The 22,793-nt window shown below is 52.9% G+C and overlaps 2 protein-coding genes and 1 long non-coding RNA gene across 6 annotated transcripts; 2 read left to right on the top strand and 1 right to left on the bottom strand.

Annotated features, from left to right (window-relative positions):
• Positions 1 to 597: 597 nt before the first annotated feature.
• Positions 598 to 10,382, top strand: ALAD (aminolevulinate dehydratase). 3 transcript variants are annotated; one of them, XM_055427631.2, is made up of 12 exons: positions 598 to 729; positions 5,751 to 5,933; positions 6,971 to 7,021; positions 7,472 to 7,568; positions 7,967 to 8,102; positions 8,208 to 8,291; positions 8,395 to 8,483; positions 8,691 to 8,746; positions 8,834 to 8,921; positions 8,999 to 9,085; positions 9,453 to 9,582; positions 10,230 to 10,382. In XM_055427631.2, exons 2-12 carry the CDS (start codon positions 5,821 to 5,823, stop codon positions 10,286 to 10,288), a joined length of 990 nt encoding a protein of 329 aa, XP_055283606.1. In that variant the 5' UTR covers positions 598 to 729; positions 5,751 to 5,820; the 3' UTR covers positions 10,289 to 10,382. The 3 variants fall into 3 exon arrangements, with proteins under 3 accessions (XP_055283606.1, XP_088694416.1, XP_088694417.1); XM_088838290.1 differs by lacking the exon at positions 598 to 729 and adding an exon at positions 3,618 to 4,027; XM_088838291.1 differs by lacking the exon at positions 598 to 729 and adding an exon at positions 4,111 to 5,151.
• A 36-nt stretch (positions 10,383 to 10,418) lies between these two features.
• LOC129557079 (uncharacterized) lies at positions 10,419 to 18,363 on the bottom strand. The gene is made up of 3 exons (XR_008686168.2): positions 17,967 to 18,363; positions 12,206 to 12,300; positions 10,419 to 10,841 (listed from the first exon to the last, which is right to left on the bottom strand). It is a non-coding gene; the product is annotated as an uncharacterized LOC129557079 (long non-coding RNA).
• A 325-nt stretch (positions 18,364 to 18,688) lies between these two features.
• On the top strand, positions 18,689 to 22,756 carry HDHD3 (haloacid dehalogenase like hydrolase domain containing 3). 2 transcript variants are annotated; one of them, XM_088838289.1, is made up of 2 exons: positions 18,689 to 18,747; positions 20,489 to 22,756. In XM_088838289.1, the coding sequence occupies exon 2, from the start codon at positions 20,654 to 20,656 to the stop codon at positions 21,407 to 21,409; it is 756 nt and encodes a 251-aa protein (XP_088694415.1). In that variant the 5' UTR covers positions 18,689 to 18,747; positions 20,489 to 20,653; the 3' UTR covers positions 21,410 to 22,756. The 2 variants fall into 2 exon arrangements, with proteins under 2 accessions (XP_088694415.1, XP_055283605.2); XM_055427630.2 differs by lacking the exon at positions 18,689 to 18,747 and adding an exon at positions 18,824 to 18,988.
• Positions 22,757 to 22,793: the final 37 nt, after the last annotated feature.

Below are 22,793 nucleotides of genomic sequence, written 5' to 3'. Positions count from 1 at the left end.
TTTGGTCAAATCTCCTTGTACCTATGATAGACAGACAGGTCTGATTCTCCTATCAGACTTGAAACCTTTGCAGAGTGCCCATGTCTTTCACATCACATCTCCCAAACGATGGCACAGAGTAAGCCCTGAAAAATTACGCTGGAATAACTTTTCTCTGAAAACTTGGAGGGCAGCCTGCTGCTAAGCTCAACAACTTTGAAATGCTCAGTCCGCAAAACTGGATTTAGTTATTGTGTTAGGCACGATGGTGTTGTTTTAATGTCCTAGACATCTAATTATTCTTTCAACAAGCAACCAGCGCCAAGTATGCGCTAGGCTGGGAAGCGAGGGGCTTTAAACAAAACCATTTTCGAAGCCGGTCCAGACGCCGCACAGAACAGCGCCGCCCCGGGCCCGCAAGTGGGCTCCCTAAGGCCTTTCCCTGCACATGCGCAAACCTCAGCGAAGGGAGGGGCGGGCCCGCCAGTCCTTCGGCACACCCGATTGGCCAGGCCTGCTGACGTGTGGGAGGGGCCGCGGCCGCAGCGGACCAGCCCTCAGTCAAAATTCCTTTAGGGGGCGTGGCCTGCGCGCCGCCGGGGGCGGGCTGCGGGGGTGCGGGGGGCGGGCGGCGGGGGTGCGGGGAGCGCTGCTTCGGAAAGCGCCGCCCCGCCCCCACGTGGGCTCCGGGAGACTAAAGCGCGCGGCGGCGGAGGCGGGAGCGGTGTCTCGGACTCCTTAGGCAGGCAGGTGAGTAGGGTCCGGCCTCGGGGAAATGGCGGACTTGGAGGCGGGGGCTGTGGCACCAAAGTCTTGTGTCCCCAGACCCAGGTTGTGCTGTACGCCCCAAGCGCCGGCTGTGCAGCCGGGGACGGAGTCACGGTGCGACCCCTATTTGGGGCTCTTAGACTGTTCAGCTGCAGCGGGGTTTGGGGGGTCTCTGCGTGGCCATTGCCCTTACAGACCCGGGTCTGGGCTCCGAGTCTCCTCTGGGGTCCTTTCCGTTGGAGACCACCGGGGCTCTCTCCTTCAGTTCAGAGCCCGAGGTGCCTCGCAGGATGCGGGAGGGCGGTGCAAACAATAACAGTCGCTCAGTGCTAGGATTGCTTGTACGTTGTCTGCATTGGCCCATGCCGTCACATAACGGCCCACTGAGGTCGGTTCAAGTCCTTATTTACCAGATGAGGAAACTGAGGTCTTACAGCTGAAAAGTGACAGAATCAGAATTTGAACCCACAGACTCCGAAACCCACACGCTTATCCGTTGCGCTACCAGCTGCAGCCAGGTTCAAAGTCACTGTTCTGCCTCTTCCCTCCGCTAACCCCTTCTCGCAGGGCTCTCCAGGAGCGCACCTCTGTTGATAGGCTGCTTTTAAATCTGTACTTAAAATATCCAGGGGTAATGGTGGACACTGAAGAATTCTTTGCTGGAGACCTGGCTTCTAGCCCCGTTGACCCTCTGTACAATCTTGGACCAGTGTCAACCCAGATTATGATCATTTCAATGATGTAATCAGCACGCTTTAAGGAACCTCCTTAACCAGTATGTTCTAGGAGTTTGGAACTGGCGGATTCTACTTTTAGCTCCAAATAGCTAAGCCCCAGTGAGACTGGGCTCTTCAAAGTCAAGTCAAGGCCTGGGTCTCCTTCTCTTTAATCCCCATTCCAAGTCCTGGGGCAGGCTGGAATAGATATTCAGGAAATGCAGGTTGAATAAACAGGCAGCCAGTCGGATCCTTTTCAGAACTGCCTACCAACTGGGCCCTTCTGGGGCTTTGGATTTCTAAGCCCTGAGCACCTTTTACCTAGCTGGCTCTCCTGACCGTCTCCGCCCTTGCTAGTGGCAGAGCCAGCCTTCCCTGGCAGCAGCTTGCAACCCTTTGTGCCAAGACCATAGCATCTGGAGTCCTCCGTGGAACACACACGGGGGAGTCAGGCCCAGCAGCTCTTCTCAGCTCCTCCTGATGGTGGCTCTCTAGGGCCCAACTTAGGTTACTCTCGGGTTGGGAGGTTACCCTCCAAGGAAGGAGATATTTCCACAATCAGTCTGAAATTTACTTATGCCTCCGTGTCCCCTCTTCCATGAAGCCATCCATCCTTGGTTCCCAGAGAGACAGGTCCCTCCCATAGCCTATAGTCCACCCGTCTACTGAAGCATCAGTACGGTGATGGTTTCTCTACCATATAAACTGCTGGAAGGCAGGAACCCCCTACTTCAGATATCCTGGAAGACCCTGTGGCCCGTCCAGGTTTGAGGGAATGTTCTCCCTTCTGGGTGCAGAGGGCACAGCTGTGAGGACCCTCCTGGAGGTCTAGTCAGCCCACTTCTGCTCCTGATGATAGTAAAAGTAGCAGCAGCTACGTGTTTACCGTGTGGCTCCTTGTGCCAGGCACGTACCTCTTCACTGTCTCTGATCTTCTCTGCAGCTTTGTAAGTTAGATAGTATCGTTCCCATTTCATAGATTGTGAAATGAAGGTTCTGCAACCTTGCCCAGAGTCACACACAGACAAGACCTGGGACTGTTTGACCCTGAAACGTTCTTTCTGCACCACCTGCTACAGCCTGCCAGTTAAGCTGATGTTTCTGAATCCCATGGTGACTTGCCCTTGTCTTTGGTGTGGTGTCACAGGATTTGAGCTGTGGCTTACAGGCTCCCTTAATTTAGGAGAAGGGCCTCTCCCAAGTTTGTGACAAATGTTCCAGTCTTTGAGGGTCTTTTGGGAAAGCAAAACTTCCATCTGGATTTGGCTCTGATACTCAGGGGGTGGTGGTGTTCTTCTGCACAAATGTTTGTTTATTAAACTTGTATGTAACAGGATGACTCGGGGGGAGGGGGCAGGTAACAGGGCACTTGAGTGGAAGCCAGGTCAAGCTCAGAGCTGTACATGACTTGCCATGGTTGTCAAACAACTCCTGCCGCTTTCTGCACCCTGCTTCCACAGCAGAATGTGAGAGATTAAACAGGATTGGTGATTTCAACTCTTTCAGTGTTTTCAGCACTAATACCCATTTCTCAAATCTTTCTCTGAAACCTAAAATTTTTTTTAAAAAGCAGATAAAAGTGGGACTGCCCTAGTAAGGCCTGCCCCTTACCACTCTCACCCTCCTCCCTAGCCTCCCACCCCTAAAACCCCCAGTCTCCTCTGGGTAAATTGGGCCTGCACTGCCCTAGGCAGCCTGCCCTGTTGCTTCTGAAGGCATTTGTTCCTTCAGCAGCCTTCTAAAGTAGATGCAGAGTTGAGACCAGTGGAATGCAGTCTTGAATTCCAGAAGCCTGGGGCCAGCTGCCATAAAGATTGTTCTCTGGAGAGTAAGTTAGAACCTAGCTTCAGAATGTGATGTGAATGACGTTGAGCAAGTCACGTCACCTCTCTGAGTCTCCGTCTTAGCACTAAAAATTAGAACAATTCTCTGCAATTACATGAGATAATATATGTGTATAAAGTACCTAGCGCAGTGCCCAGCATGTGACACACCCTCAGTAATTTTTCCTCTGATATCCTGCACCTCTCCAGCCTCAAGGCAGAGATAGCATAGGCAGAGAGACTTCTGCCGAATCCAGTGTTTATCAGTAGTATGGGGTATAGTAGGCAAAGCCCTGTAGTCATTGCCGGCAGCAAACTCACAACAAACTCACTCACATTCTGCCTCAGTCACTGTGTGGTCTTGAGCAAGAGGCTTAACCTCTCTGAGCTGGGCTAATCCTTGGCAGACCTGAGAGCAAATCTTGCACAGAATCGGCACTCAGGACTTTGTATCTTCTGAACGGTTGCCCATATGGGTGTTGGGCCATCTCTGGGGAGGCCTGGCTTGCCCTGAGTCAGATGATGTGGCTGGCCCCAGGGGTGTGGCGGTGAAGTGGAACCTGTGTGGCTCCCGATAACCCCAGCCCCGCCAAGGAGGAGGATCAGACAAAGCCGGCCCCTGAGCTTGCTGTGAGGAAGCCAGGGGGGCCCAGGAGAACTGGGGGGTGAGGGAGGGGAAGGCATCATCAGTGTACTGAAGGACCCCCCTCCCACAACACGCCGGAGACTGTGCAGCTTTGGGTAAGTCCCTGCCCCTCTCTGGGCCTCTAGGTCCCATTCATACAAGGCGAGATTGGTGGCTCTTTGTTTTCCCGCAGCTGGCTGTTAGGCACTTCCAAAAGGAAGTGTCTAAAACAGAGCTCTCCACCTCCTCTCTCTCCAAGCTCCCCACCGCCCTCTTCCTGCCTGTCCCTGGCTCTGCTGTCCTCCAGGTCAAGCAAGCTAGAGCATCCGCCCCAAGAGACTGCCTGTTGGCTGCCTTAGGATGGCCCCTCCTTCCCGCCCCTTTAGCCCCACGGCCTCTGTCCTCCTCTACTCCAAGTTGGCTGGGCTCCACTAAGGCTGCAAGAATCATCTTCCTAAAGCCAGGCTCTGACCAAGCCCCTCCCCCACCCCCAGCTCAGAAATCTTCCCTGACCTCCTCCTGGCCACCCCACACCCACCCCCCAGCTCCTGTCCTCCAAACACACATCCTCAATTGCCTCTTCAGTCCTCCCAGCCATCCACACCCCGTCCTCCTGCCCCAGCCTGGCCCCTTCCTTCCCTTCCAGAGGGAACGTTCCCCCATTTCCCTCTACCAAGCTGAACCCACTCATCCTGCAAAACCAACTTCGAGTCCTATCTTCTTCCAACAAGCTTCTGACCTCCTGAGTCACATTGGAAAAGTCTTGGCTCGTTCACCGTGGGCTCGGCCTCTCCGAGATGCACTCAGTCAGCCCAGCCTCCCACTATCACAGTGCCAGCTGGAGGAGAAGCCACGTGTGCGAGTGCCCACCGTGGCCTGGCACACAGTAGGTGCTCAAGAAACACATCTTAATGCTGCAGTTTTCTTCCGTCTTACACCTCTTATTTGGCATTGAGGGCGTGTTGTCTTTGAACTTCATGCGATTCAATGTTTACTGTGTGGCAGAGTGCTGTGGGGGAGGCAGAAGTGAACTAATTGTGGCCCCTGCCCTGCAGAAGCTCTGCCTACTGGGACGAGATAAGATAGGTCCACAGAGAACTGTTATATAAGAGAGGCTGATCTGGGCGAGAGGAGATGGCGCAGAGGGACAGGGAAGGAGGGACTGCTTCGTGGAAAGCCTGGTCAGATTTGGGACTGGGGGAGTTGTGGAAAGAGGAGCACAGCCTCCGAGGGAAAGAAGGTGAACCAGAAGGTGGCCAAGTGAGGCGGGTGCTTGGGGAGCAACATGAGGCTATCTGGCAGGAAAAGACACTGTGGCCACTCCCAGCGGTGTCTGTGTGTCGGACACTGCCATTTAATCCTGTTCGCATGTGTCCTACCTGATCAGAAGTCCATGGGTCAAGGGGTTAGCAGTGCTTCTCCCTAAAGGCAGAGTTACAGGACATTTTTCTCTTTCTGCTTACCTGTACTTTTTTGAAATTCCTGCCACGACCATGGATGTCATTCATGGAATAGGCAGAGCTGAAGTGGTGGCTGGATCAAGGATTCTCATTGTAATTCATGTCCAGCCCATCCCAGACTGATTCTTTGATAAAGTACAATGAAAATAAATTACTAGAGAGATGTTTTTTGTTTGTTTGTTTTTAAAGAGAGACTGTGTAAAATACAAATCCAGATTTTATATTATTAGATTCAGCTTGCTCTGGAAGTTTCTGAAGGCCTACTATCATGTGTCTGCTTATCTTGATGCAGACTGGCAGGGACTAATGAACCCCAGTAGCACTGGGTTAGAGCCTGGGGGAGTGTGACCACCTCCTGGTACCAAGGACCACGTCTCAGCCCCCACAGGGCTGAGCACACGGCAGACCCCCGGGAGACCTCCATTCCAACCAGCTGTCCTGGGCCCACCATGCATCCTCAGTCAGTTCTGCACAGCGGCTACTTCCACCCACTGCTCCGGAACTGGCAGACAGCCGCCACCAGCCTCAGCGCCTCCAACCTCATCTACCCCATCTTCGTCACGTGAGTCCCCCAGTGAGCCTGGCCTCTGATCTACAGGGGGTGGGTTGGGGGTGAGTGTGGGTGAACAGAGCAGGTGTCTGTGTTGTAAGAACTGTCAGCTTGGAGCTGAAGGTACTGGAAGTGACCTGTGGGTTTAGGACAACCATCTTTGGAAAAAAACAAACCTTGAAAAGAATACAGTCCTCCTTGTTGGAACATAAAAATAACCCTTGCCTGTCATCCTGAGTTTGTGCCATAAGACAGAAGCTGCGATCTTCTGTAGGCTGTACATGTAAAAGGTGGCGGTTATCATCATTCATGATAGCACCTGATTCTTATTGAGGGCTTAATGTACCCCGGGTACTACTGTGCTAAGCACCTATATATATTACCTCATTCTACCCTGATGGTATTCAGATGAGAAAAATATGGATATGATCCCTTAGAATGTCATCTCCACAAGGGCAGGGATTTTTGTCTGTTTTGTTCACTGTTGGATCACCAGCCCCAAGAACAGTACTTGACACATAATAAGTACTCAATAAATATCTGTTGAATGGGGAATTCCCTGGAGGTCCAACAGTTTCACTTTCACTGCCGAGAGCCCAGGTTCATTACCTGGTTGGAGAACTAAGAGCCCACAAGCTGTGCAGTGCATCCCCTATATATATATATATATACTTGTTGAATGAGTGAATGAACCCAGGATACGGATCAAAGAGAATATCACGTGGTCAAGGTCACCCAGGCTGTAAGTGACTGGGCCCGCAACCAAGGACCTTCTGACTCGGAGTCCAAGTCCTTACCCGCTTGATTCCTTCATGAGTACTGTTCTTCTAGCACAGTTGCTTGTTGTCACTCTTACTCTTGTTGTTCATATTATTATTTCAGGCCCTGGGCTTGGCCAGGCAGGGGAACCAGACACTGGATCCCATCCTCCTCCCACCACCTCCGCCTCCATATCCCATCCCAGCTTCCCAACCATCCCTCCCAGTCACCCTCTCACCACTGGCCCTTCCCACGGCTACCAATCCATAGCCCATCCCTGGCTCTTGCAGGGATGTTCCTGATGACAAACAGCCCATCGCCAGCCTTCCAGGAGTGGCCAGGTAGGAGTTGGGGTGGGGAGGGCAGGGTTACGATGGAGGGAGAGATTTCACAGGTGGAGGTGCCAGGAAGCTGATGCAGACCCAGGAGGGAGACGGTTTGGAGAGGCTGACTTCCCATCAGAAGGGTTTTCTCGGGGGTAGAGTTGTTCCACAACAAAAGAGGCAGTCTGGTGCCTATCACCAAAGGCATCACAGCAGAGGAGAGTTGAAGTTCAGACGGGAGTTCAGTAACAACCTCAAAGGAGTCGTCCAAGCTGAATCCGACAGCTCCGCCACATGGGGCCTCGGTTTGCCCATCTGTCTGATGGGTGCATTCCTGCCCTACCCTGTACTGTGAAACTTGAGCCCTCCTAATGTCATCTGCAACTTGACTCTTAACAGAGACACAGACCAGAGCTGGGGGCGGGGACCCTTGCCTGGGCCCTGCCTCACTTCAGCCTCGGCACACAGGTATGGTGTGAACCGGCTGGAAGAGATGCTGAAACCCCTGGTGGAGGAGGGCCTGCGATGTGTCCTGATCTTCGGTGTCCCCAGCAGAGTTCCCAAGGTGAGGTGTCAGAGGAAAGTCGGTGGGGGGGATGGGATAAGCTGAGGTTCTACAATGACCACACCTTTGCTCCAGCCTGGTGCTGGCCCAGGGCTCTGCTCCATGGGGCCTCAGCTTGCCCATCTGTCTGATGGGTGGCCTGGGGTCACCGGTGAAGGAACACACCCCCTGCCCTGGAAACAGCCGCCATGTGGCATCAGGAAGCTAAGCAGGGCTGCAGCTCTGAATGGGCAAGTCAGGTCTCCTGTACAAAGTGGGAACAGTCCTCCCCAGGCCTCCTGGTCCAGGGGTGGTGGTGGTGATGAAGGAGAGGGCTGGCCTGCTCTGATAGTGGGCCACCGTGCCTCCCTAAGGCTTCATGTAACAGACACACCACGTTGTCCTTCCCCTGCCGCTAGGATGAGCGGGGCTCTGCAGCGGATTCTGAGGACTCCCCGGCTATCGAGGCCATCCGTCTGTTGCGCAAGAACTTCCCCAGCCTCCTGGTGGCCTGCGACGTGTGCCTGTGCCCCTACACCTCCCACGGTCACTGCGGTGAGCTCCCGCCGCCCACAAGCCCCGTTGCCACCCACACTCCCACTCACTGGGGATGTGCCGAGGCCCAAGCTGTTCCCCCAAACCCAGCTGTCTGTCCTGCAGGGCTTCTGAGTGAGAACGGGTCATTCCAAGCCGAGGAGAGCCGCCAGCGGCTGGCAGAGGTGGCTCTGGCCTATGCCAAGGCGGGTGAGTGAGCCCCCTAGTGGGGATGAGCACCCCCAGGTCAGGGAGGCGGCAGGGTGGATAGAGGGGGATCCCAGAGTTCTGAAGGCCACCCTCTGCCCTTCAGGATGTCAGGTGGTGGCCCCGTCGGACATGATGGACGGACGCGTGGAGGCCATCAAGGAAGCTCTGATGTCACATGGATTCGGCAACAGGGTAAGGGAGGGCTGTGGGGAAGTGAAAGAGCCTGGGCCAGACCTGCCCCTACGTCTGCTCCTCACATGGACGAAGCAAGGCCCGGAGCTCCAGTGCACCTAGGACACAGGCTCGTCTTCAGACCTGGGTCCTTCCTCTCCTTGACACTTCACCCTGGGACGCGTGCAAAGGGCTGGCTGGGCCGAGACCCCTGTTGTCTCCCTGCAGGTATCAGTGATGAGCTATAGTGCCAAATTCGCTTCTTGTTTCTATGGACCTTTCCGGTGAGTAGGCATGGGTGAGGGTCTGCTGTTGAATCCCTGACCCATTAGCCCAAAGCTGGAGCCCACCCTGGTGTCTCTGCTTCCCAGGGATGCGGCTCAGTCGAGCCCGGCTTTTGGAGATCGCCGCTGCTACCAGCTGCCACCCGGAGCACGAGGCCTGGCCCTCCGCGCGGTGGTGAGTGAGCCCCACCCAGCCTCTTCCCCCATCGCCTTGCCTCCCAGGCACTGCCCACACCGTACCTCATCTCTCAGGACCGAGATGTTCGGGAGGGAGCGGACTTGCTCATGGTGAAGCCAGGAACGCCCTACCTGGACATCGTGCGGGAGGTAAAGAACAAGGTGAGAACAGGGCTGTCGCCGCCTAAGACTGAGCCCAGATCAGGTCAGTCCTGGCTCTGCACAGCGTGTGGCCCTGGGCCAGGCATTTCCTCTTTCTGGGCAACAAGGTATAAAGAACAAGGGCCAGAGTTGGGGATGGGGAGATGGGAGTGTGTCCACAGATTCTGGGACCTTTGATCGAGGGAATCTCAGAGTTGGAAGCAATCTGCCCAGGAACGAATGCTCTCCCACCTCCCGTATCCCATCCCTGCCGGGGAAACACTGTGGGCCTCTGTGCCAGGGCTTGTGGCAGGGAGGAAGGGCCACCCAGAGGCACAACCACCTTCTGCCACTTCAACCTGCCTGTCCCCCACTGTTTCCCCAACAGCACCCTGAGCTCCCCCTGGCTGTGTACCACGTTTCCGGAGAGTTCGCCATGCTGTGGCACGGGGCCCAGGCCGGGGCATTTGATCTCAAGGCTGCTGTACTAGAGGTCATGACTGCCTTCCGCAGAGCAGGTGAGCAAGCAGGAGTGGGGGGTTTTGACCTGGGCCACAGGGAACTGACAGGCAGCTTGCCCAAATAGGGAAATAAAGTTAGGGGACAGCCTGGAGTTGCCTGTCTGGAAATACCAGTGATCTAAACAGACAGGCTGGGGAAGGGACATGAAACTGTGGGGCAGAAGATGAGCAATGAAGCACGCAGAGCCCTCAGTTACTTTTTGATTTCGAGACCTTGGGAAGCCACTTCTCGAACTTCAGTGTCCTTGTCTGTAGACGGGGGGTAAGACAGACGGTGCATGGTCATCAAGGGGATTAATTGGCATAATTGGCGTGTAATTGGCATACGCCTGTCATTTCAGAAATGAGGGCTGGTTTTGTTGGTTAGGCACACGGCATGGCGGAGGAACTCGCAGCTTGCCTGTTTCCCCCACTGTGCAATTTTACACATTGGCACACTGAGGCCCAGAAAGAGAAAACGCCTTCCCCAAGGTCACACGGTGTATAGAGCCAGGACTGACCAGAACTGGACTCGAGTCTTAGGTAGTGACACCCTGGGGCTGTGCCTCTTCAGAGTGGCCTTCTTCCCACCCCAGCCCTCACCTCCCAGAAGGTATTTCCCGAGCTGATGCCCTGCCCTGCTGCCCGCTTCTTTCCCCACACAGGTGCCGATGTCATCATCACCTATTACACGCCTCAGCTACTGCAGTGGCTGAAGGAGTGATGGAGAAAGGGTACCAGATCCAAGAACTAGAACTTTTCTATTCCTGAGCCTTGGAGGAGTGAAAACCAAAGTAAACGATGCTTTTAGAACTGTGCACTCCTGCCCTCTTCCTGCTTACGTGCTGGTGGGCGCCTGGAAGCCCTGGGTGGTTTCTGCCAGCCTGCTAAATCCTCCCACTTGCAGCCACATCCTGACTGACTCTCCCAAGATTCCCAGCCCCTCCTCTGGGTCAGTCCCGAAGCTCACCTCTGCCAACCCCGCTCCTTCCTCTCAGGTTGCTTCAGCTGGAAAGCCACCAGTACTCATGGCATCAGCTCATTGGGGCCTGGGAGAAGGGCTTGGAACATTAAGGGAAAGAGGGCTGTTGATTCTTGGACCCTGAGAAGCTCTGGAATGCTGGAGGCCTCTGGCAGCAGAGCTGGGCACACAGGCCTAGATTGACACCCTGGGTTTAGAGTTGACATTTGCTGCAATTTCACTGCAAAGCGATCCCCACACAGGCCAGTGGTTGCCAGGCTGCTTGAGGTCTCCTATTGTTCTCTGAGCCATAAACCTGGAAAAGAATTACTCATTAACAAACAGAAAAGAATTAATTCATTAATAAGCAGGAACACTGCTGAAGGATCGAACTTCAGAAGCAGAGAGAGAATTCCTGACTGTTGGCGATGGCACCACCAAAAAGGCTCTTTATTGCAGAGATATTTCTTGAGAAGGTCTGCTTTGTGCCCACCCACAATACCGGGTCCTGGGGATATACAGCAGGACAGACTTCAGCTTGTCTCTGCGTGGAATCTACAGAAGGGGACCAGGGTGAGAGATGCTGTCAAGAAAACAGACAAATAAGGCAGTTACAGATGGAAACAGTGCTTCCAGGGAAAGCAAGGGGCTGAGACAGAATAGCAGATGATGGGCCTCGCTTGAGGAGCCCTTCCTGAGACTGAGGGGCGAGGAAAGGCCTTTAGCAAGGGGAGAGGGCAGCGGACGTCAGAAGCTGCGAGCACGACGGCAGAGTGTGCAGGCTCCTGCGACAGCAGGAGCCCCATCGTGGGAACCCGATGAGGAAGAAGGTGGGTGACAGCACCAGAGGGTGGAAAGGCAGATCCCATACTTCGTAGGGAGCTTGGTTTCTATTTTGCATCTGATAGAAAGCCATCTGAAGGGTCTTAACCAGGCGTTATATGTGTTCCAATTTCCCCCATTCTGCTGCTATGAAAAAAAATGGAGGGGCGAGCCAGAACCAGCCTGGTTGGGAGGCTGCTGCAGACCCCAGGGAACCATGCCAATGGCCTGGACCAGGGTGGTGGCCGCCGCCTCTAAGTCGCTTCAGTCGTGTCCAACTGTGCGACCCCATAGACGGCAGCCCACCAGGCTCCGCCGTCCCTGGGATTCTCCAGGCAAGAACACTGGAGTGGGTTGCCATTTCCTTCTCCAAGGCATGAAAGTGAAAAGTGAAAGTGAAGTCACTCAGTCGTGTCTGACTCTTCGCGACCCCATGGACTACAGCCTACCAGGCTCCTCGGTCCATGGGATTTTCCAGGCAAGAGTACTGGAGTGGGGTGCCAATGCCTTCTCCAAGGGTGGTGGCAGTGGAGAGCAAAGGAAGCGGAATGTGCTCAGGATACATTCTGAAGACTGAATAAGCAGACTTTGCCAGTGTTTTCCTACTGGGGGACTGAGGCAGGGGATGAGATGCCTTCATGGGTTTCTGGCTTGAGAAACAGGTCTCTGTCTGTTCTTCTGAGGGGATGCGATGTCGTGTTCCCCACCCCCCAGTGCAAGTTCAGGCCCCACTAAGGAGGGGCCAGTTTGCAAGTCCACCTGCCTGTCTGCAGAGTGACAGAGGATCCCAACTCTAGAGGCAGAGCAAGACTATTTCGGATGTTAAAAACAGTACAGCCTATTTTAAAACAGAAATACCTGGTTAGAGGCAGCTTCCCTCTGACTCCTGGTGCTCTTCCCCAGAGCTGTGGCCACCGCATTCTGTACTCAGCTTTTGGGACATGAAGAATCACCTTGAGACCGAAAACACGAGAGATGAGCCGCTGACGGGTCTCAGAGCTTGGACCACACCAGAACTTTGCACCACCTTCGTTTCTGTGCTCCCTGGCCCTGAACTCGTTTCTGATTAGTGTGGAAGGAAACGTTCTTCAAGGCCATCCCACACTCATCTTTGCCAAGCTGAGAGGGGGCCCAGCTGTCTTCTAGGCACAAGGAGATGGGAGGCAGACACACCCTTTAGGTACAAACCATTCTCAGGAAGCAAATAACTGTGTCCCTAGCCCCCAGGAGTTAACATTGAGCAGTGATGATGGGGATCCCTGAGGAAAATCAATAGGCAGACCTGTTACCACTGCTGTAGTGACAGGTGCTGTGAAGGCCACCAGGTATGACCTGGTATGAAGGATCAGAAAACACTTCCCTTAGATCTGACATTTAAACCTAGACCTAGAAAGCAAGCAGCCAGCCAAGCTGACACATGTTTAGGGACAATCATTCCAAGCAGAAGGGATCCTGGGGCCAAAGTGAGCTGGAGGGCTGGTATGGCTGGAACACAGAAAAGGTTTTTAATGGGTTTTTTTTAATCTTTATTTTCTAAATTATGAAAATATGATAACATGTTTACAGGAGACTTGGAAAATACAGTACAAAGATTTTTAGTTGGAATTTCAGTTTATAGAAGCATTTTGACAGCACTGTGGCAAAGCACAAATAAATGTAGCCGAGACTGAGTGGTGACCTTGGGGATGGAGAGAACAGATTTAGGACTTAGGTGAGCGGTCAAGGTTGAATCTGGCTTGAGCTCCTGGATGGCTGATAGGCAGGCCATTGACTGAGGTGAGAAAGCTTGGAAAGGGAATCCTAAATTTAGCGTGGGTTTGCAGTGAAGAAGCTGTTTATGTTTATATGACTCTCAAGGCTGCTCAAGTTTGTGGCAGAACTGGGTCTAGAACCCCAGTCACCAAAAACAGCAGAGCTGGGACTTGAAATCACATAACCCAACTCGAAGGCCTCTACCCTTCCCCACTCTGCCATACCACCTCCCAATAAACAGTAACAAAACGATAGCTCTAATGCTGATGCTCTTAGTAGCTCTAGTAATGGGGCACATCCAGGGGCTGAGCTGCCTTCACATATGGTCTGTGTGAGTGGCGCCCCCTGGAGTCAGGACGTAGCACCTGAGGTACCGGAGTTTTAACCTTGGGCAGAGAACTCAGCTCTCACAACCAGTGAGGCATATTATTCTCAGATTTCCAGGTGTCTGGTGAGCATGAGGGGCCTCTCTCAACACAATATGATTTTCTTATTTCCCTCTCAAGACGTGCCAGCTTGGATGGTAGCTTGTCCCTTCATGCGGCATCCCGCAGACCACCACAAGTAACCAACACATTCCCTCATCCTCACTTTTCATTTCACTAAGGTCCCTAAAACTACCTCAGTGGGCATACGGTTGAGGTCCCCCAAAACAACAGGCACTTAATTAAACCAGACATTTTACAACCGACTTCCCACCTAGGGAAGGGGGAGTCCTGACCTTGCCCTGTGTGGACTCTGCCAGTTCCACACATCAGGGCCTGTCTCTTGCAGCACCCCATATTCTGCCTTGTTCTGGGTGATCTTGGTGGCAAGTGACAGATACAGGCTCTCCTGGAAGCCTGTACCCCTTCCTATCATCTGTGTTTGCCTCAGCTTGCCTTTATTCTAATACGGGTTTTTGCCACTTGAGAGCAGCAAGGTCCTTGTGTGTGAAAGTCGCTCAGTCATGTCCGACTCTGCGATCCCACGGACTGTAGCCTGGCCAGGCTCCTCTGTCCATGGAAGTCTCCAGGCAGGTATACTGGAGTGGATTGCTGTGCCCTTCTCCAGGGGATCTTCCTGATCCAGGGATCGAACCTGGGTCTCCTGCACTGCAGGCAGATTCTTTATCATCTGAGCCACCAGAGAAGATGGTCCTTAACCCTTTCTATCCCAGTATTCACATAGCAGATCTCTGGAGATCTCTGATTGGTCCTGCTTGGGTCACACGACCAACCTCAGTTTAGTCCCTGTGAACAATGGCCTGGGAGATGTGGCAAGGAGATTTAAGGCTGGTAGGATCTCAGAGCTTTTGCACCTGTGGTTGTCCCCTTTGCCTGGAATGCTTTTTACCTAAACTCTTTCACAGCTGTCTCCTTTTTCATCGTTAAGATCTTCGTTTAAATGTCACAGCCTCAGAAAAATCTGCTCTGACATCAGATTTAAAGTCATTCCCCAGTTACTCTGTATTAGTCAGGATTCATATTCAGTAATTATAACAAAAGCCAACATAATGATAGCTTAAGATGGAAATGTGTTTCTGAGTAGTCTGGGCTATGTGGTCAGCTATATAGTGTGCGGAGTCATGGCTCCCGCCTTGTTCTGTCATCAACACATCTTGGCTTCCATCTGATGATCACAGTTGGTGGATCCAGTTCCAACCATCAGGCCCTCTTTCAGTCGGCAGAAAGAGGAGACGAGCAAGTAGAGGGCATGACACTTCTTCACAAGGGCACAACCCAAAAGTTGCATACGTCATTTGCCCTTGTCTGAACTTAGTCCCATGGCTGCACCTAGGTGTGTAAGGAAGGCTGGAAAAGAGTCTAGTGGGGCAGCCCTGTGCTCAGCTAAAACTTGGAGATTCAATTACTAAGGAAGATGGAGAGATGGATATGAGGGCAAATGGCCATCCCCACCACAGGGAGTCTTAGTAATGACAGACACAGTGGCCAGAATATCAGAGAAGTTCTTAGAGACCCATCTGGTTAAACACTAATTCAACAGATGAGAGACAGACTGAGAGAGGGGACTTGTCCAAATTCACACACGCCAGTGTTAGACCAAGGCTGGATCCATGTCTCCTAACTCCAAGCCTAGTGCTCAAAACTCGGGGAGGGATTGCAAGGTGTAGAGGTGAGAGACTGCTTAGGACTTCATCTTTTACATATTGTCTTAGCTTCAATTACATTTTTGTCTTCATGTATTATGTCTAACAAGAATATATTCATGTGTTATTCATGTAAGTGAAAACTTGGCCAATATACATGAAAAAGTATTATCTTCACTACTTAACAGAGAAAGTCAAATTAAAACCATAATGAGATACCACCATATATCCATAAAAATGCCAAAAATTAAAAAAAAATAGACTGCCAATTTTTGAGAATGTGGAGCAAGTGGAACTCTCCAGCATGATTGGTACAACCATTTCAGAAAACTGGCCCCATCTACTGAAACAACATACACATACCTATGGCCTAGTGATTCTACATCTAGGGATTTACCCAACAGAAATATGTATGGATGTGACCAAAACACGTGTTCAAGGATATCCATAGAGGGCACTACCCTGGTGGTCCACTGGCTAAGACTCTGCACTCCCAACACAGGGAGTCCAAGTTTAATCCCTGGTCAGGGAGCTATATCCTACATGCCACAACTAAAGATCACCCATGCCACAGCAAAGATCTTGAGTGCCATAACTAAGACCTGACACGGCCAAATAAAGGAATGTCCGTAGAGGGTCTTCCTGGCAGTCCAGTGATAAGACTCCAGGCTTCCACTACAGGGGTCCCAGATTCAATCCCTGGTTGGAGAACTAGTTCCCATATGCTGCTGCACAGTGTGACAAAAATTGTTTTAAACAAAACAGTCAGTATTGTGACATGCCAGGTGTCTCCACGAGCAATCACTAGGCCAGAATCCACACAGTTCAGTTCAGTCGCTCAGTCGTGTCCGACTCTCCGCGACCCCATGAATTACAGTACGCCAGGCCAAGGGGAGATTAAAAAATGAAACTGACTAGGAATTCCTGTCATCTGCCTTAGGGAGGAAACTGTCTCTATGACATGGACCTATTTTTGAACTGGCTAATTAAAAAAAAGTTTATTTCAAAATAGCAGGACTTTTCATTGGCTTTCCTGTGACTCTCAAGGCTCCCTTCTCTGCTGAAAAACTTACTCGAGTCAGGCTCTCCCTTGCCGGCCAAGGTCTGTGACTCTGAACTTTGTATTTCTTCCCAGGCCTGAGACCAATGAGGGTGAGGCAGTTCTGAATAAAATCAACAGCAGCCTTGGAATACAGAGGGATATTTTGTTTTTATAAAACAAAACACAAAAGAAGTGGAGGGAAGAAAGGGATAAAATTGCATGTGTGTTTGTGTGCTCCTAGAAAATGGTCTGTTAGCATAAAAACCCAAACTGCAGCAATGCCTGGGAAGTGGTTGGACAATGGAGAAGCCATTGCTCTTGCTCAGCTGTACTTATCCTTAATCTTCACTTGGTTGGCCTTCAGATGTTTGTTCCCACAGTAACTGGTTCATCCAAAGAAGTCCCCTGTCACTGTTCATGAAACCACTGTTTTCTACCTCCATAGCTCTTACCACCTGTGAGATCTTATTTATTTACTTGATTTTCTCTGCCTGCCCCTGTTCCATGAAGGCGAAACCCTATCTTGTTTCTCACTGTATATATCCTCAGTGAAGAACAGGGTGTCAGACACAGAGCAGATAAGGTCAGCACAAAGTTAGTGCCCTCAATAAGCAGTTAGTGAGTGAATGAAGTTGGGCTGTTGCTTTGTATTTTTAAAGATTTTTGAGATGAGCATGAATACTTTTGAAGTAGGAGATAGATGGGCTCCTGGGCCAAACAGCTGATGTTTGTCAAGCGGAATGACACTGAAATTTTATCCTCAGCCAGATGAGAACAATGTCTGATTCCCTTTCTCCACCAAAAGGGAAGAAATGAACTAGCAGTGGGGAATTTGTTAAACAGAAATGGAAAAGTGGGGTTTTTTTTACTGCTAACAAGCAAGGGAAATGAAGGAATGAGTAAACAGCTATAAAACCCCCAAGAATAGGCCTGGAAGAGTCCAGCGATCCTAGTTTTACTCTAGCTGTTTCTAGTGCATGCAACTAGACTTCCTTCACAAATTTAATTCCTTAATCACTCTGTCTGTGAATTCTATCCTGCACCTGGCATTCTTTTCCCCTACACACCCTTATAACTCCCTTGGCATTCTTCATTTCAAAAAGGTTCAGTTCAGTTCAGTCGGTCAGTCGTGTCCGACTCTTGCGTCCCCATGAATGACAGCATGCCAGGCCTCCCTGTCCATCACCAACTCCCAGAGTTCGCTCAAACCCATGTCCATCCAGCCATCTTATTCTCTGTCGTCCCCTTCTCCTCCTGCCTTCAATCTTTCCCAGCATCAGGGTCTTTTCAAATAACCTGACGACCAGACTCAATGTTATGGCCATTTTAAAACTTTGCAGAAAAAAGAATGCAAGATTGTCACTGCCTTGAACCGTATCACTCACCCCTGAGCAAAGCCTAGACTATAAGACCTCTCCCTTTTCCCCAGGGAAGGGGAAACGTTATCTGAGGCATTAGCCTGCTGCATGCCCTCCGCCTGGCAAAGAAATAAAGCTATGCTTTCTCTTTCCTCCAAAACGGTCTCTGTTTCTATCAGGCATCCCTGCTGTGCACAGACACCTAAGATTTTGACTTCTTTTTTAATCAAAACAACAGGTTTCTACAGAGGACTCTACCCTCAGCACATTGTCTTGGGTTAAGGCAAGTTTTCAACAGAAAGCAATTCTCTCCGAGTACCGATTGGGGACTCAGACCAGAGAGGGGCAGCACCTTGCCCAAGTTTACCCAGCACTCACCAAGCCAGACCAGGACAGAAATCCCCTCCTCCCAATCAGCCTGGGCACCTGGGGGAGGGGGGCTCCGAAACCACGGCAGGCGGGGAAGGAACTCCGGTGGGGGGCGGAATGAGCGGGGAGAGCAGAGAGAGCAGAGTGTAAACGAGAGGGACCGCGAGGCCGACTGGAGAGGATGGGGAGGCCAGGGGCACGCAGGGCGGGCCTCAAGCGATCAGAACGATTGGTGCAGTGCGGGAACCGAGAGGGTGTGGGGTCTTACGAAGGGGCAGAGAAGGTCATAGAAGGAACGAGGAGGGCAGCGAAGGGTGGTGAAGGCGGGTGACTAGAGCGCCGTATATAGTGAGGTGAAGGTGCGGCCGGAACGAGCCGAGAAGCAGCAGAGGGGAAGCGGCGTGGGCGAGGCGAGGCGGAGGAGGCGGGGAGAAGTGGAGGGGCGGGGCGGAGACAGGCGGAGGGGCGGGGAGAGGCGGGGCGAGGAGAAGTGGAGGGGCGGGGCGAGGAGAAGTGGGGGCGGGGATAAGTGGAGGGGCGGGGCGGGGCGGAGACAGGCGGAGGGGGCGGGGAGAAGTGGAGGGGCGGGGCGGAGACAGGCGGAGGGGCGGGGATAAGCGGAGGGGCGGAGGGGCGGGGCGGAGACAGGCGGAGGGGGCGGGGCGGAGACAGGCGGGGGGCGGGGCGGTGAGGCGGAAGAAGAGGAGGAGGCGGGGCGGAGACAGTCTGGGTGCGGGGAGAAGTGGAGGAGACAGGCGGCGGAGGCGGAGGGGGCGGAGGAGGCGGAGCGGTGAGAGGCGGCGGGGGCGGGGAGACGTGGTGAGGCGAAGAGAGGAGGAGGAAGCGCAGGTGGAGGGGGCGGAGGAAGCGGCTGTGCGGGAGGAAGCGGCGGGGGCGGGAGAGACGGAGAGGCAGGCGGAGGGCTAGGATTCCCCAGAAAAGAGGCGCCGCCGAGCCTCTGCGGCTTCTCCCTTCTCCCTAGCGGCCGTGGGCCTGCAGCTTCCTTCCTGACCTACTTCCCCGTGAGGCAGGTAGGTCGTGGGCCCGGGGACTGGCGCCACAGGTCCCGCTGCCTACCTCAGGCGCAGATAGGTCGCCCTAGGGCAGGCTACCTGGAATTTGCCGCCACCGAGTCCTGGAAATGGGCAGGGAGGTGAGCAATGTAGGCCGGCAGCCAGAAGCCCCGACTCCGGCTTCCAGAAATGGAAAATGCTGTGCCCGTGGTTCCCGCCCGACTCTGGACGAGTTCTCGACCCCTCTTCACCTACCCACCTGCCAGCTGGGAGTATCTTTGGACGGGTCTCCCTAAGGTCCAGACTGACTGAAATTTTATTTCGCTGCCAAACTTCCTTTAAGGGTTGTCCCCAGATTCACCAGCCTAGTCTGTCCCTCAGCAACGACTTTGCTGCACTTTGAACTCTGGCCCCTTAGGTTTCTACTGAACAGGTTGGGTGTCTGGAATCGGCTCTAGGCCAAGAAGCTGCCTCCAGCCTATAGATTTTAGGCTGAGAAATTTGTTTTCTGTGCACTGAGTCAGGAACCTATCACTGGCTCTCCACCCAGGCGGACTGGGAGGTTTTAAGACGGGTAGGACCAGGCTGTTTTGTCCTGTCTTTTGCCCTGGGCTGTAGAGGTTCACGAAAATCAGATTCTTGAATACTCGAAGTACGTCTAAGCAGTGGAAGGAAGTACTAACCAGAGGATCTGGAGGTTTGGTTCTAGTCCTGGCTGGGCTGCTGACTGGCTGTGACCTTAGGCAAATATCTATCCTTCTGGCTCAGTCTTTCCCCTTGACTAAGTGGTTGATCAGATGGTTTGCTAAGACTCTACTTTTTCCCCATTCCCAACAATAGTAACAGCAGTGGAAATAATTGTTTCCTTATCTTGAACTACAAGGCCCCAGTCTTCCCTGGAGGCTCTGATGGTAAAGAATCTGCCTGCAGTGCAGGAGAAGGGGGTTCAGTCCCTGGGTTGGAAAGATCGCCTGGAGGAGGCCATGGCAACCCACTCCACTATTCTTGCCTGGAGAATCCCCATAGACAGAGGTGCCTGGCAGGCTAAAGTTCATGGGTTCGCACAGAGTCGGACACAACTGAACAACTATGCACAACATAGCACATTTGCTGATTCGGCCTTCTTAAATTGCCACTGAAATTACACTTGCTTAGGAAGTTCCCCGCCAACAAAGTCTAAATCAGGTTTCTGGACTGATATCCTCATGGTACCTGCTGCCTTCCTTCTTTGTCTGATAGCTGTATCCCCTGTTCTTTAATGCCTGTGAATGTCACGAGGGCTACAGGTCTGTCCCTTTCCTAGCATATAGCACATAATACGTGGAAGGGACGGAGAAATACTTGGTGCAGCAGTCATGTGAGGTTGAGTCACTCTGCTCTCCTTAAACATGAGGAGACAGAGCGCCTCAGGGAGAGACACTCCGGCTCTCACAGTGAGTTGGCAGCATCAGAATTTGAACCCAGTCTGTCTCTTGACTCCAAAGCCTGAACTTCCACCTCCCTTGCCCTTCATTCCAGGATTTTCTGCTGTGAAGCCATTACCTAAGTGCCAGCAGATCTAACCCACAAAGCCCAGAAAGAGAAGACCATCAGGTTGGGTAAGGGTGGTCTTGTCCAGCTCAACCTCCTGGGACCTGAGAAAGGGGCCGACCTAGGGTGGACTGGCCGCCCTCCTGCAGACCTATGGCACACCGGCTACAGTTTCTACTGCTGACATGGGACGTGAAGGACACTCTGCTCAGGCTCCGGCACCCCGTGGGAGTGGAATATGCCACTAAGGCCCGGGCCCACGGGCTGGAGGTGGAAGCTGCAGCCCTGGGACAGGCCTTCAGGCAGGCGTACAAGGCTCAGAGCCAGAGCTTCCCAAACTATGGCCTGAGCCACGGCCTCACCTCCCGCCAGTGGTGGCTGGATTTGGTCCAGCAGACCTTCCACCAGGCTGGTGTTCGGGATACCCAGGCTGTGGCCCCCATTGCTGAGCAGCTGTACAAGGACTTCAGCAGTCCTAGCACCTGGCAGGTGTTGGAGGGGGCTGAGGCCACCCTTAGGGGGTGCCGAAAACGAGGCCTGAGGCTGGCAGTGGTCTCCAACTTTGATCGACGACTAGAGAACATCCTGGAAGGTGTTGGTCTGCGGGAACACTTCGACTTTGTGCTGACCTCTGAGGCTGCCGGCTGGCCCAAGCCCGACCCCCGCATTTTCCACGAGGCCTTGCGCCTTGCTGGGGTGGAACCGGCGGTGGCAGCCCACATTGGGGACAGTTACCAATGTGATTACAAGGGAGCACGGGCTGTAGGCATGCACAGCTTCCTGGTGGCTGGCCCCGAGCCTTTGGACCCTGCTGTCAAGGATTCTGTACCCCAGGAACACTTTCTCCCCTCACTGTCCCATCTCCTGCCTGCCCTTGACCACCTGGAGGGCTCCCCCGCCAGGCTTTGAGTCTGGTGAGGGAAGTAGCCGGGGCCAATAAACCCTGGAGACAGGGAGCCCTTTATTTCCCTAGATCTGGCCTTTGCCCCTTCCCCTGCAGCTCTATAACATGTTCTGACTATAAAGCCTTGAGTGCACCTTTCAGCCCTGCCCCACACCAACCATTTTCTGGTCTCTGAGAGGGTTCATTCATCACACCCATGTCCCTTTTCCACCATGAGTCCCCCTCACCTCTAACAAGATGCACGAGGGCCCAACTAGCTTCAAAATCAGCACTTTCAAACTTTCTTTTAGCAGCAGGGCCTTTTGTCAGGGGAGTACTCGTGGAACCCCAACATGCAAAACAGGAAAAGTACAAACTGCTAGGGTTGAAGCAGAGGTCCTGAGGTCCTTCTTCCATTTGTGAAGTCTCCGTGACTCTCCCCCTGGGAAGCCTAGAGATCAGAGGACCTTAGTTAGGTAACCAGGACACTAAACTGAGCTGTAAGGACACTGCCCTCTAGGACTGCATAGTCTGAAGGGGAAACTTAATTTAAAAAAATTTTAACTGTGCCGTGTGGCTTGTGGGATTTTAGTTCCTTGACCAGGGATTGAACCCCAGGTCCTCAGAGAATTCCCTGAAGGAAATTTTAGACAAGGAACACCCTAATTGCAGTTGTGAGAAGAAAATGCTGATGTAGCTCTGCAGTGTGTTAGATTCTCTGCCGGGGCCTTATGTATGTATACATAACCCTCATGGGCCTTGCAAGTGTGACTTCCACCTTACTGATGAGGAAATGGATTTGTGGGTTAGGTAGCCTGCCTGAGTCACAGCTAGTACCTGCAGGAGCTGGGGTTCTCTTTAGGCAGGTCTGCCCTCCAGAGCCCATTGGCCTGACTTCCAGTAGAAAGTGATCTGTGTCACATTAGACATGATGCCATGGAGATCCAGGGAGAATAGAGATGATGTCCTAAGGATGGCAGTGTTGAAGGGCACCTCGGTCACAGGGATAGTGTGGGGGTGAGAAAGCACAGGGAACAGGGACTGGAGCTCAAGTGGCAGGAGTGCAGGGAATGGGGGGGGAATCATTGGAGAAATTCCATGTCTTTTCCTGCCTTTCCCCCTTCACGCTCCTCTCTACTTGGTGTTTACTGGACAGCTGTGCCCTGTCCAGTGCCAGGCCCAGGGGTACTACAGGTAAAAGGCACAGACAGGCACACACACAGTGTATGTCCTGGTGCTAAAAGCTGGGGAGAGCTCTGAAGTGGACCCTGAACTGGGAGTGGCCCACAGATGGGCAGACAGATAAGAGGGGCACTCTGGCAGCAGGCCCATGGACTGTGGACCCAAGGCTGCTGGGGGAGGTAGGCTGGTGGCTGGGGGAGGGGAGTATAGCATGACCTTTAGGTGCCG

Source organism: Moschus berezovskii, chromosome 7 (assembly GCF_049115385.1).
Source record: "Moschus berezovskii isolate FMDL1 chromosome 7, NW_MosBer_1.0, whole genome shotgun sequence".
Classification (NCBI taxonomy): Eukaryota; Metazoa; Chordata; class Mammalia; order Artiodactyla; family Moschidae; genus Moschus; species Moschus berezovskii.
The sequence above is the reverse complement of the archived record's forward strand: the minus strand, read 5'-3'. Positions and strand labels throughout refer to the sequence as shown.

Coding starts and splice junctions, on each gene's coding strand:
- ALAD (XM_055427631.2), top strand. CDS start 5,821: ATGCATCCTCAGTCAGTTCTGCACAGCGGCTACTTCCACCCACTGCTC. Junction 7,569..7,966: donor TCCCCAGCAGAGTTCCCAAG/GTGAGGTGTCAG, acceptor CCCTGCCGCTAG/GATGAGCGGGGCTCTGCAGC. Junction 8,484..8,690: donor CACATGGATTCGGCAACAGG/GTAAGGGAGGGC, acceptor GTCTCCCTGCAG/GTATCAGTGATGAGCTATAG.
- HDHD3 (XM_088838289.1), top strand. CDS start 20,654: ATGGCACACCGGCTACAGTTTCTACTGCTGACATGGGACGTGAAGGAC.